Source organism: Pseudoliparis swirei, chromosome 23 (assembly GCF_029220125.1).
Source record: "Pseudoliparis swirei isolate HS2019 ecotype Mariana Trench chromosome 23, NWPU_hadal_v1, whole genome shotgun sequence".
Taxonomy (NCBI): Eukaryota; Metazoa; Chordata; class Actinopteri; order Perciformes; family Liparidae; genus Pseudoliparis; species Pseudoliparis swirei.
Window position 1 is genome coordinate 9,106,748 of NC_079410.1, and position 12,511 is coordinate 9,119,258.

At 38.2% G+C, this 12,511-nt stretch overlaps 2 protein-coding genes across 2 annotated transcripts; both read left to right on the forward strand.

Annotated features, from left to right (window-relative positions):
- The first annotated feature begins 369 nt into the window (after positions 1-369).
- On the forward strand, positions 370-2,623 carry LOC130188961 (zona pellucida sperm-binding protein 3-like). Its single transcript, XM_056407541.1, has 9 exons — positions 370-741; positions 812-927; positions 1,023-1,126; positions 1,200-1,374; positions 1,532-1,649; positions 1,730-1,812; positions 1,894-2,039; positions 2,122-2,274; positions 2,554-2,623. Exons 1-8 carry the CDS (start codon positions 370-372, stop codon positions 2,250-2,252), a joined length of 1,245 nt encoding a protein of 414 aa, XP_056263516.1. The 3' UTR covers positions 2,253-2,274; positions 2,554-2,623.
- Positions 2,624-7,366: 4,743 nt separating this feature from the next.
- Positions 7,367-9,332, forward strand: LOC130189295 (zona pellucida sperm-binding protein 3-like). The gene is made up of 8 exons (XM_056408078.1): positions 7,367-7,750; positions 7,832-7,947; positions 8,020-8,114; positions 8,184-8,361; positions 8,434-8,551; positions 8,644-8,729; positions 9,079-9,182; positions 9,274-9,332. Exons 1-8 carry the CDS (start codon positions 7,367-7,369, stop codon positions 9,330-9,332), a joined length of 1,140 nt encoding a protein of 379 aa, XP_056264053.1.
- Positions 9,333-12,511: the final 3,179 nt, after the last annotated feature.

A 12,511-nucleotide genomic window follows, 5' to 3' on the forward strand; every position in this document is an offset into this window, starting at 1 on the left:
AAGGGTTATTGTTTGAACTGCATTTCTGTATGTATTTTAATGATACCGTTTTTAGTTAGTTTAACATATTTTATTTCCAAAGAAAAAAGTAATGAAGCATATAAGTGTGAACAGTTTTCACACATTCAAATGTGGTTGAATCCTCCTCAACTTCATCAGACCGTGGTGTCTAAGAAGATGTGAAACCAATTACAGGCTGATTAGTGGATGATTAGACTCAGGTGTGCAGGGCTGCTTTGATGAGGCTGGTTGTCTGAATATAAAGTAAGACATGTTCACTACTCAGAGTATTGTGCTGCTTAGTGGGTCAGGCAGGAAGACAGTTTACAGTCTGAACCAGTCTGAACCAGTTTGCTGTTCTTCAGTGCTATGAAGACCTCGTGTTTTTTGGTTCTCCTCCTGGTTGGACTCTGTTTCAGGTCATATTTTGCTTTTCCTCCCAAAGGTTACACTCAACATGCTTCAATTCAAAGTCCTCAGTTCACAAGGAGCTCCCAACACACTCTGCAAGCAAAGGATCCATCTGAGGAACCAGAGCAGGTGAATACTGTCCGAGTGACCTGCCATCCAGACTCATTGGAGATTATTATCCAAGCTGACATGTTTGAAGTTGGAGCTCCTGTCAATGGTGCTGAACTACGCCTTGGAGTGGAGCTCAATGACCACTGTAGAGCTACAATGTCTTCAGAAGATGAGTACAGAATCCTTGTTGGACTTGTGGACTGCGGAACCAAACAAAGGGTAATATTAATTTTTGTTTTCTTCAAGTAAATTATTTAAAACTAGTTTTAAATGCAACTACTCTCCACAGATGACTGAAGACACACTAGTCTACGCAAACGTTCTCGTATACTCTCCTGTGGCCTCTCCAGATGGGGTGGTTCGAATGGATGAGGCTGTAATTCCATTTGAATGTCAATATGAAAGGTTTGTCTTTGGAAGTTTATCTCTTTAAAGAGCTTTAGACAACGTCCTCATTTTGTTCCCATTTTTGTTGGTTAAATGTTTATCCTCTTTCTTAGGAAGTACAGTTTGTCCAGTTCTTCCCTCATGCCCACCTGGATCCCCTTCATGTCTAAACAAGCTGTAGAGGAAACTTTGGAGTTTGACTTGAGCATTATGATAAGTATGTTTCCTCTTTTCTAATGTTTTGATTTATTTTCATCACTATTTATATACCTACACTTTTTTTTCTTCAGGTGACTGGCTTCATCGAAGAGGCTCTAATGTGTTTTACCTCGGCGAGCCCATCTCCATCGAAGCCTCAGTCCGAGTTGGACATCACACGGGGCTCCGAGTGTTTGTGAGCAGCTGTGTGGCGACACTTTCCCCAGATGTATCCTCTGAGCCGAGATACGTATTTGTTGAAAATGGGTAAGCGCTTGGAAGATTACTGCATGTGTGAAGCCTTTTATGGCTCCAGAGAACGCCGTGTGAAGGTGGATCACTTGCCTCAAGTGATTTCATGTTATTCTCTCTCAGTTGGTTCTGAAGACTATAAATTGGACTAAATTCTCCCTTCTCTTCACAGGTGCTTGGTTGACTCTGAGCTTCCAGGTTCTAGGTCTCACTTCTTATCCAGGACACAGGATGACAAGCTCCACTTGACCATTGATGCCTTTAAATTTCATAATGAGGACAGGGAAGAAGTGAGGCTCTACTTTAATGTGATCAAGTCATTATTACACATGTAGATTGTTTTCCCACATTTACTTTTTTCCTCTCACAGCTCTACATCACATGTCACCTGAATGCTGAACCAGTAAATGATGCAGAGGCACCGAATAAGGCATGCAGTCTTATAAATGGAAGGTAAGAGATGATCCCAAAATGTGAATCAAAGTAAAATGCAGAGTAAATGAGGGTGCGTGTGAATATTTCATTGCTTTTCAGATGGAGGTCGGCTGATGGTAATGACTATTTATGTGGCTCTTGTCAAAGTCACGATAAGCTGAGCAGCCCTGGCAAGTTTGGTCCTCGTAGGTTTGAGAAGCCAGAAGAACCTGAACCGTTTTGGAGTGGACAGAGCACCAATACAGGTTGGGTTCCTTATATCAACGTGCATGATTGGGGAAAATACAATGCAAGGCCTCACATGGTTTTGAACTTGTAATTCTTTAGTGTGGGAAAAGGTGGCACGAGTGGGTCCGATGATTGTCTTGCCAGCCAAGCAGACCAGTGGGCCAGTACCTGTGAAGGAGCTTTCTCGTCTGAATAAAATCAGCAGACATTCACTGTTTGGCAGCCAGTGAATTGAAATGAATGAGAAAGTTGGTGAGTTAAAGTTGCACGATTTTTCTTTTTCTTCTCCAGCCCAAATGTTGAATGTTCAAGCACTTTGTGCTCTGCAAAGAAAACTAATGATGACTTTCTCTTCTAGCTGAGAAGAGACTGCTTTGTTCATATTGTACACTAGACGAGGTGGTGGTTCAGGCTTTAGCAGAATTGAGATTTGGAAAGATTAAATAAAAATGCACATTGTGGCACCGGTAAGGAAATTAAAACCACCTCTACCTACAGCTAATGATGATGTCAATGTCTCTGCCCTTCTAGAGAAAAGGAATCTCCCGAGGTTGACTTGGAATCGAAAGGACCGGTGGAGGACGAAGATGGCATGTCAACCCTCGACTGTTCGGTTTGCTGTAGATTTGACCAAAATGTCAAATGCAACACAAATCGCCATCTCGGCTTCAAAGGACTCCCAAATATAATAAACTATTGCTTCTAGATTACGACTTTTTTGTGCCATTCGATGCTGTTTTCCTACAATGCAAAAATACCCATGTTAGATCAGTCTTTAGGCTTTAGTAGCACCTCTAGCAAGATGCTCCTGTTTTATTTCTAAAGGTTTAAAGATGTGGTTCTGCCACCAATTGTTAGTTTCTGCCTGGTACAAAAGGTGAGTGGTGGATAGCAGCCACTATAATGTGATTTTGGGATGCAAGTGTTGGCTTCTCTGAGCACCAGTGTTTCCTGAACTTTACCCAATGGTCCAGTTTCCACATCAATAGGCCATATTCATAGTCTGCTTTGTGTATACTGGATATATTTTCCAGTGACTGCACAATTTACTTGGCCTTAGTTTGGGACACTTGTTTCATTGCTGTTATAGATGTGGCCATAAAAAGGTTAAATTGTTGCACACAGACTGTAAAAAAAAAAAAATGGTTCAGTGCATAACTGTCAAGATAAAAGTCTGAATATTAAACTTGATTCTGAAGATGTAGAATGTCAAATCTTTCAGAAGTACTGAACGGTGGCGTGAACTTTTCTACTAAAATGAACATTAGTAAGACCATCCTGGTTCAAAGGTAGTGAAGTCCTGAGCGTGGTTTAGGTGAAACCTTTTTAATCATTTCATGAAAACAATGTCAAACAGGTATGGCGGCAGCATCTAAGTTGAAGCATTTGGGGACTGACTAAAGCCAGATGGTATCAAGAATATTATGTTCTGCCACGTACAAATACTGTCTAAAAAAGTATCCGGTGTAAATGTTGCAAATATGATCAATTGGGCACCACATTCAGTGATTTTTAAATAAAATATGTATCTAAAAATAAAGAAAAGGCTTCACTCTAGATATTTACCCATTTTGTTGTGTGAAATTGGAACAACATACACTACCGTTCAAAAGTTTGGGATGACTTTCAAAGAAAAGCACTTTTTTTCAATAAAGATAACATTAAATTAATCAGAAATGCACTCTACATTGTTAATGTGGTAAATGACTATTCTAGGTGGAAACATCTGGTTTCTAATGAAATATCTCCATAGGTGTATTGAGACCCTTTTACAGCAACTATCACTCCAGTGTTCTAATGGTACATTGTGTTTGCTAATCGCCTTAGACGACTAATGTCTGATTAGAAAACCCGTGCAATTATGTTAGCACAGCTGAAAACAGTTATGATGGTGATATAAGCTATACAACTGGCCTTCCTTTGAGCTTGAAATTTGTAGAACAAAATTAATACTTCAAATATTAATCATTATTTCTAACCTTGTCAATGTCTTGACTATATTTTATATTCATTTGATAAATAAAAGTGTGATTTTTCATGGAAGACACAAAATTGTCTGGGTGATCCCAAACTTTTGAATGGTAGTGTACATTCATCTTTTTCTTATTTTCACTAGACAAGAAATATTGTGGAACCAATATTGGTTTAACAGTAAATCAGGTCTAACATTGAGGAACTGTCAATATGCCAATATTTCTACTTGTACAGGTCAAACAAATATTTCCCTGGTCGCACAGCCACGGTTAATAATTACCGCTACCGTCCTCTGCCATTTAAAAAAATTAGGGCTGTGAAACGATAACATTTTTTAATCGGGTTAATCACAGGTTTTTGTGGCTTAATCATGATTAATCACATATTACCGATATTCTCGGTATATTTTGTGAGAACATAGAGATTTATGACAAAAGACGGATATATACATTTATACATTCTTCTATACAATGGTGCTGCAACTCAGCAGTTATTTAGCAGTTTTCTTCCATATGGAACATTAATACATCTTCATCCTAAACAGAATGTTTCACCCTCCTGTTACCTTTCGGGTCAATTTGACCCCATTCAATGTTTAATGTCGGTGTTCTTTGGGGTCAATTTGACCCCAGGCTGATTTTCACTGTGTCAAACATATAAGAAATATCAACTTTTTTATTTATTTAAAGGGCTATTTAGGTTGTCAACAAACAAACATAAAGTACCTCACACTTAAACTTGGGAAGCAATATTAATTCTAATAATTTTCTGGAGGTCTTAATTGCTGGGGTCAAATTGACCCCGAGGGTAAAATATGTTAGTAAATGTAAAGGTAACAGGAGGGTTAAACAGAAAATTTTTCTCTTGTTTGTCAACCATTAACTCCACCATGATACAATCTAAAGGCCTCTAGTCTTCCTCTAGCAGTTGCTGAGGCAAACTGACTGTGTGGGTTTTCTTCATGAACTGGGCCGTGATGAAAGGGACGGCGGGGACACCGCTGCAAAGCTGAAACCTCACCGGCCCGGACAGGTGGACAGATTGACAAGTGACTTTTCTTTTGCTCGGTCCCGATGCGAGCGCACGGAGCTCTGTGGCGCGAGGCGGAGATCGATAAGTGTTAACGCAGCGAAGAGACAGAAATGACATGCTGCTGTGGAGATCGATCAACAACAGGCGTTTAGTTTAATAAAAGAACAAAGACGTGCTATAGAGAACATGTCAGGCGGGCCAATCTTTTAATGTCATCGATCTACCGACACTACGCCGCGATCGACTGGCAGGTCGCGATCGACGTGTTGAGACCCTGATCTACAGGAAGTAAAAGTCGTAACAAGGTTTCCGTAGGTGAACCTGCGGAAGGATCATTACCGATGAACAGACCGTCTGCATGAGAGCGGACATAGTTCAGATTGAAGTGGTGTATTGGAAGCTCATTTTGCAAGTGACTTTTTTTTCGTCCCGACGACCAACAACAGAAGGATTGGAAGCTCATTCTGCGCATGCGTTAAATGCGTAAAAAATAAATAACTAGTTAAACCTGTAATTTAATTAACTGAGTTAACACGTTATTTTTCACAGCACTAAAAAAAAATGCTTCCGTTTCATCAAAAGTAAGAAGTGAAAAGTTACGTAATAGAAGTGCACTGTACATTACATTTAAATTAGTAAACAGATAAACTTGTTTCGAATTTGGACTCATTTCCCAATGAGGTCCCTTCCCTGACTTCCATGTTACTGCATCGTTCATGGTCGGTGAAGCCACGTACACCAACAATAAATAAAAAACATGCTTACTGAATTCAAGAGTGGCCCTGAAAGATTGAAAAAAATATCATTGCACCTGCTAATAAGCACGCTGCGTTTGCTGAGACGCAAGTTGTGGTTACATTTAAACTGAAGCTCTTCTCGGGGGGTTTCACACATTGTACTTGATGGGCTAGCTAGCTTAAATGCTAGCTAATGTTAGCTTTTTCCAAAATTTAAGACATAAAGTTAACATCTGTAGAAATAAATTAATAGAAAATAGCTTGTATATAGACACTTTAGAATCATAGTGGAACACTGACCACCAGGCCCCGTATCCTGACTCTTGACCCCTAACACAGACACACACACCCACCACACATACACACACTGGCCCTCTCTCTGACCCCTCACATACGCACGCATGCACGCACACACACACACACACACACACACACACACACACACACACACACACACACACACACACACACACACACACAATCAATAATAATTAACATTTAGAAAAATGTACCCATAATGTACTGAAATATAAACATGATTAAGATATACTAAAACGACAAGATATAAAATATATTAAAATAATTAGCTTTTGGTACATTTTCAGAGTAACACATTTTAACACATTACAATATATATTATATATTTATATATATATTGAAATAATAACATGAAAAAGTACACTCAAATATTGCTTAAAATATACCAAAAAAGTGGTATATTTAAAAACATGATTAATCAAATGTGCTTTAAATACATTGTTTTAATGGTAATTTAAAGTGTACATTTTGAAATATACAAAACAATGTTTGAAAACAAAGTTCAAAGAAGTACATTAAAGTAATTGCACAGAACTTTCACTTAAAGTATATTTTTTCTGATAATATATTTCTTAAATGTATACTACAGTAAAAATATTTTAAAGTGTTTTTAAAGTACATTTTTTAGATAAGTGAAAGCGTGACTTTTGTATACTTTTGATATATTTGCCTCTGAGAGGTGTTTCTAAACTTAGGTATGCTTGTTAAATGTTTTCTTCCTTACAATTAATGTACTCCTTCAAATTAAAGCTATATGTTTGTCTTAAGAGAAAGGACAATTTTAAGAACAATGTAGGAAACACATTGAAACTGGATTGTTGTTGAACTCAAAATGGTCACTGTCCCGGTATTAGTCGATGCACATGAGAACAATCATTAACGGTAAAACATGAAGCCATTAAGTTCATTAGTGTGGGATTCCTCAACTAACCTAGATAGCCAACTACAACAGCATTTAAAATTGCAGAAATATTTTCAGTGGTCCCATCTGAACACCCCTATGTACAATATCTGGGCGCATCGCTGGCAAAGTGTGGGCCAATCACAGGCCTGTATCTCGGTGTGACTGCAGCTTTAATTCTCCCACATCAGTTAATGAGTAATTTCATCCAGCTGTTGTCTCCATGTGATTTAATTATTCTGAACTGGGAAGTATTTAAGATTGAGTGTTTGAGTCTTCAGCATCCTTAGAATTTAGTACAATTAGGATTTCTGAAATTATCATTAGCCTACTTGTCTTACTGTTTGTGCTGAGAAGAAGGCTTTGCAGTGTTTTGAGCACAATGGTGAACGCAGTTCACTCAGCCTCTCTTGCCCTGCTGATATCGTTTGCTTTTGGTGTTGGAAATGCCATTCGAACTTTGAAAGATGGGCCTATGATCGATGCTGAAGGAAGGGAATATAAAACCGGCAATTTCAGAATTGAGGCGGAAGACAGCGGGCCACAACCTGATGATGGAGCCACAGTCCGTGTACAATGCACAGACGCCTCCATGATCATTTTGGTAAAGGCTGACCTGTATAAAAATGGACGTCTTGTGTCTCCAGAGGAGCTTTTTTTAGGAGAACCAGAGCATTCACACAAAAGTCAGTGCCGAGCTGTTGCTACTGGTGATGCTGAATATCGCATTGAAGCTCGTCTGCAAGACTGTGGCTCCAAATTAACTGTAAGTTGTTGCTTGATACATGATGATGATTGAAAATGTACTTTTCCAGAAAGTTCCCTGATTTAAAATATTTGTCTCTAGATATATGATGACTACGTGACTTACTCCAATGAGCTGATGATATCACCATCTGCTGGTTACCTTGGCATTACAAGAAGGTCATATGCTGCAGTTCCTGTTTCCTGTTACTATAAAAGGTGATATTTGTATAATTGTTTTGCAATGAAGCTGTTGTGTGACTTCATGATTGATCTTTTTTACTTTGACAGGACCCAGATTGTGAGCAGTATTAATCAACTGCCACAACTGGCCTCCACTCCTGCAGAGGTTTCACCTGCTGCGTTCTCTCTAAAGCTGATGACTGGTACGTGTGTGTGTGCAACGTGCTTGTGTTGACTAGTGTGCATGCAGTAACGTCCGTGTCTACATTTAGCTGACTGGACGAGTGAGACGTTCTCACCGGTCTTCTACATTGGAGAACTCCTGCACCTCGAGGCATCTTACACTGGTCCTGAGTCAGGACCAGAACAGCTCTTCATTGACAGCTGTGTCGCCACTCTGTCACCTGACACAATGTCAGTTCCCAGATACTACTTCATTGAAAACCATGGGTAAGGGTAACTTCTAGTATGAAACAAATCTGGCTTTCGACTTTGAGAAACTTAAATATATATTTTTTTTAGATGCCTCACTGATGCTAAAGAGTATAAATCCAATGCACTATTCCAACGAAGAAAGAGTGCTTCGTCGCTTCAATTGCAGCTCGACGCTTTCTTGTTCCACCAGGATTCAAGGAACTCGGTGAGGCATTTTCAGAACTTTGTTGATTTCAACATTTGGAAATTCTTCCAGGTTGTATGGTGACATTTCTATTTTTTTGTAAAAAAAAAAAGATATTTATAACTTGCCAGCTGAAAGTAACCTCTGCAATGTGGAAGAACAGCCCCACCAACAAGGCCTGCAATTATGTCAATTCAAGGTGATTTTTCTTGTTTTTACTCTTAATAATTTATCTTCAGGGTGCTTGAGAGTATCGCCACCACCGATGGGACATATACATTTAAAAGCTAATGTCAGTGTCTATCCTATATTGTTTTAAATCAAAACTAGCTACTGTCTACCATAATGTCCGCACAGCAAATTTAGACCATTCAAATGCAACAAAACAAACGTTATGACTCAGTTGGTTTTTCGACAATGAAACTGAGCAAACATGGAAACTAAGAACTATAGGTCTGGGAATACAATACAACAAACTTCAAATACATTGGCTGTTGCAAATGTTAAAACAAAAAATAACATTGTGAAAATCTGTATCCTCCCTCTAGATGGATAAATGTGGATGCCAGTGATGTGTGTCAATGTTGTGACAGTATCTGCTACAAAAGTACTCCAGACTATTACACAAATCTGAGACGTCTGATCCCTGAAGGTATGTTGTAGATTTGAATCGCAATGTCGGTATAAACCTGTTTGTGTAAAAGTCCCAACAAAATGTCCTTATGCCCATTTTTGTGTTTCAGATATCGTGGCATGTAGAAGTGTAACACTTGGTCCTTTGATGGTTTTCCCCAGCAAGTAGGCAAACGACTGAAATCCAGACAATCAATGTCAATTATGATGATTCTCTTTATTTTCGTTGTGACATTAAAATCAACTGGCCTAAGTTCTTTGTTGTTTTTGATAACCTATTTGACTGTTCTAGCTGTCTTGCTTTTACTGGATAAAAAGTGTAATAGTGGCAACAGAGTGCTGGAAGACTGTTAACTCAGAGGATTCATTTTTACATACCTGGGTACCTTGGTACAAAGTAAAGTTGTCTTAATATAAGTGCTGTGGCTAAAACGAGCTACATTTAACTTTTTCCCCCCAGAGATATCAAATGCATCAGTACATGCCCCTTTTGAGGCTCTTATGAGTTTTTTAAAAGTTGATATGGCTTTCAAGATTTCTGCCATTGGATCCCATTTGAAAAGAGACAAGTAATAGGTGAACATTAAACAAATCTAATAATTGAATTGGCTGAGAATATGAAGATACTGTAAGTTTTAAAAAAATATTTTGTCATAGGATCTAATGAATTAATAAAAACAAGATTTAAAAATACATGACTTTGAAAAGTTAGAAATATAAACAGCTTTCCCCCTAATGTCCTGAAGAAGCTGCTTATTTTTTTGAAGCAGTCCAAGTATAAGCAGCAGAACATTTGTATTTTCATTTAACTGTTCTGGTAACTTTTTCATGCAATATCCAAGAACCTATTATCGTGAATTCATAACTCCAGGCGTCACTATGCTGGGGGCTACGTGGAAAATAAATTGTAATTTTAAAAAGTTGGTTGTATTGAAAGGAAAACATTATACACAGTATACATTGGCAGAGAACTGAAATATATGTAAACGTCTCTGGACCGAATTACATGATGAATAAAAATACAGACTATGGCAACGCCCCAGAACAGGCAGAACTTAAATAGTTTATGATAATAGCCCCTGGGGTGACTGGTTAGAAAACTGGAACTTGTCAAAAACGGATGAAAATAGTTGATATAGTTTCCTGATTTATTACTTTAAAAGGATTTTATGTAGTTTAGATTTTCTTTCATGAAATTTATGTAGAGGCATTTTCTGGGTTTATTTCTTAATGTTTCTACTGCATTGATTTTCTTTTTTGAGTTTTTAGTTTGTCATATTTTGAATGTCCTTAGAAAAAATCAATAAAGCAAATATATATGACTTTTGGATCCAAATATGGTTGAATCCCCTCAACTTCTTCAGACTTTGGTCTTGACTCTTAGAAGGTGTGAAACCAATTACCGGCTGGTGGTGGATGATTAGAATCAGGTGTGGAGGGCTGCTGATGAAGCTTGAATATAAATGAAATGCTCCAATATTTGGGTCGATGTGCTGCTTAGTCTGAACCAGTTTGCTGTTCTTCAGTGCTATGCAGAACTTTGTTTTTGTTTCTCCTTCTGGTTGGACTGTGTTTCAGGTCATGTTCTGCTTTTCCTCCCAGCGTTCACGCTCAACATACTTCAATTCAAGTCCTCAGTTCACAAGGAGCTCCCAACACACTCTGCAAGCAAAGGATCCATCTGAGGAACAAGAGCAGGTGAATACTGTCCGAGTGACCTGCCATCAGACTCATTGGAGATTATTATCCGTGACATGTTTGAAGTGGGAGCTCCTGTCAATGTGGTGATGAATTACGCCTTGGGTGGGCTCAATGACAACTAATAGAGCTACAACGTCTTCCAGGAGATGAGTACAGAATCCTTGTTGGACTGGTGGACTGCGGCACCAACGCGTTGATGTACATTTATTTTAGATTTTGTTACACACTATACTAGTTTTAAGCTCACTCACCTCTCCACAGATGACTGCAGCTACTCTTGTATACACAAACCTGCTTGTATACTCTCCTGTGGCCTCTCCAGATGGGTTGGTTCGAATGGATGGACATATACATTTAAAAGCTAATGTCAGTGTCTATCCTATATTGTTTTAAATCAAAACTAGCTACTGTCTACCATAATGTCCGCACAGCAAATTTAGACCATTCAAATGCAACAAAACAAACGTTATGACTCAGTTGGTTTTCGACAATGAAACTGAGCAAACATGGAAACTAAGAACTATAGGTCTGGGAATACAATACAACAAACTTCAAATACATTGGCTGTTGCAAATGTTAAAACAAAAAATAACATTGTGAAAATCTGTATCCTCCCTCTAGATGGATAAATGTGGATGCCAGTGATGTGTGTCAATGTTGTGACAGTATCTGCTACAAAAGTACTCCAGACTATTACACAAATCTGAGACGTCTGATCCCTGAAGGTATGTTGTAGATTTGAATCGCAATGTCGGTATAAACCTGTTTGTGTAAAAGTCCCAACAAAATGTCCTTATGCCCATTTTTGTGTTTCAGATATCGTGGCATGTAGAAGTGTAACACTTGGTCCTTTGATGGTTTTCCCCAGCAAGTAGGCAAACGACTGAAATCCAGACAATCAATGTCAATTATGATGATTCTCTTTATTTTCGTTGTGACATTAAAATCAACTGGCCTAAGTTCTTTGTTGTTTTTGATAACCTATTTGACTGTTCTAGCTGTCTTGCTTTTTACTGGATAAAAAGTGTAATAGTGGCAACAGAGTGCTGGAAGACTGTTAACTCAGAGGATTCATTTTTACATACCTGGGTACCTTGGTACAAAGTAAAGTTGTCTTAATATAAGTGCTGTGGCTAAAACGAGCTACATTTAACTTTTTCCCCCCAGAGATATCAAATGCATCAGTACATGCCCCTTTTGAGGCTCTTATGAGTTTTTTAAAAGTTGATATGGCTTTCAAGATTTCTGCCATTGGATCCCATTTGAAAAGAGACAAGTAATAGGTGAACATTAAACAAATCTAATAATTGAATTGGCTGAGAATATGAAGATACTGTAAGTTTTTAAAAAATATTTTGTCCTTAGGATCTAATGAATTAATAAAAACAAGATTTAAAAATACATGACTTTGAAAAGTTAGAAATATAAACAGCTTTCCCCCTAATGTCCTGAAGAAGCTGCTTATTTTTTTGAAGCAGTCCAAGTATAAGCAGCAGAACATTTGTATTTTCATTTAACTGTTCTGGTAACTTTTTCATGCAATATCCAAGAACCTATTATCGTGAATTCATAACTCAGGCGTCACTATGCTGAGGGCTACGTGGAAAATAAATTGTAATTTTAAAAGTTGGTTGTATTGAAAAGGGG

Coding starts and splice junctions, on each gene's coding strand:
- LOC130188961 (XM_056407541.1), top strand. CDS start 370: ATGAAGACCTCGTGTTTTTTGGTTCTCCTCCTGGTTGGACTCTGTTTC. Junction 742..811: donor ACTGCGGAACCAAACAAAGG/GTAATATTAATT, acceptor TACTCTCCACAG/ATGACTGAAGACACACTAGT. Junction 2,040..2,121: donor TGGACAGAGCACCAATACAG/GTTGGGTTCCTT, acceptor GTAATTCTTTAG/TGTGGGAAAAGGTGGCACGA.
- LOC130189295 (XM_056408078.1), top strand. CDS start 7,367: ATGGTGAACGCAGTTCACTCAGCCTCTCTTGCCCTGCTGATATCGTTT. Junction 8,115..8,183: donor CTCTCTAAAGCTGATGACTG/GTACGTGTGTGT, acceptor GTCTACATTTAG/CTGACTGGACGAGTGAGACG. Junction 8,552..8,643: donor ACCAGGATTCAAGGAACTCG/GTGAGGCATTTT, acceptor AAAAAAAAAAAG/ATATTTATAACTTGCCAGCT.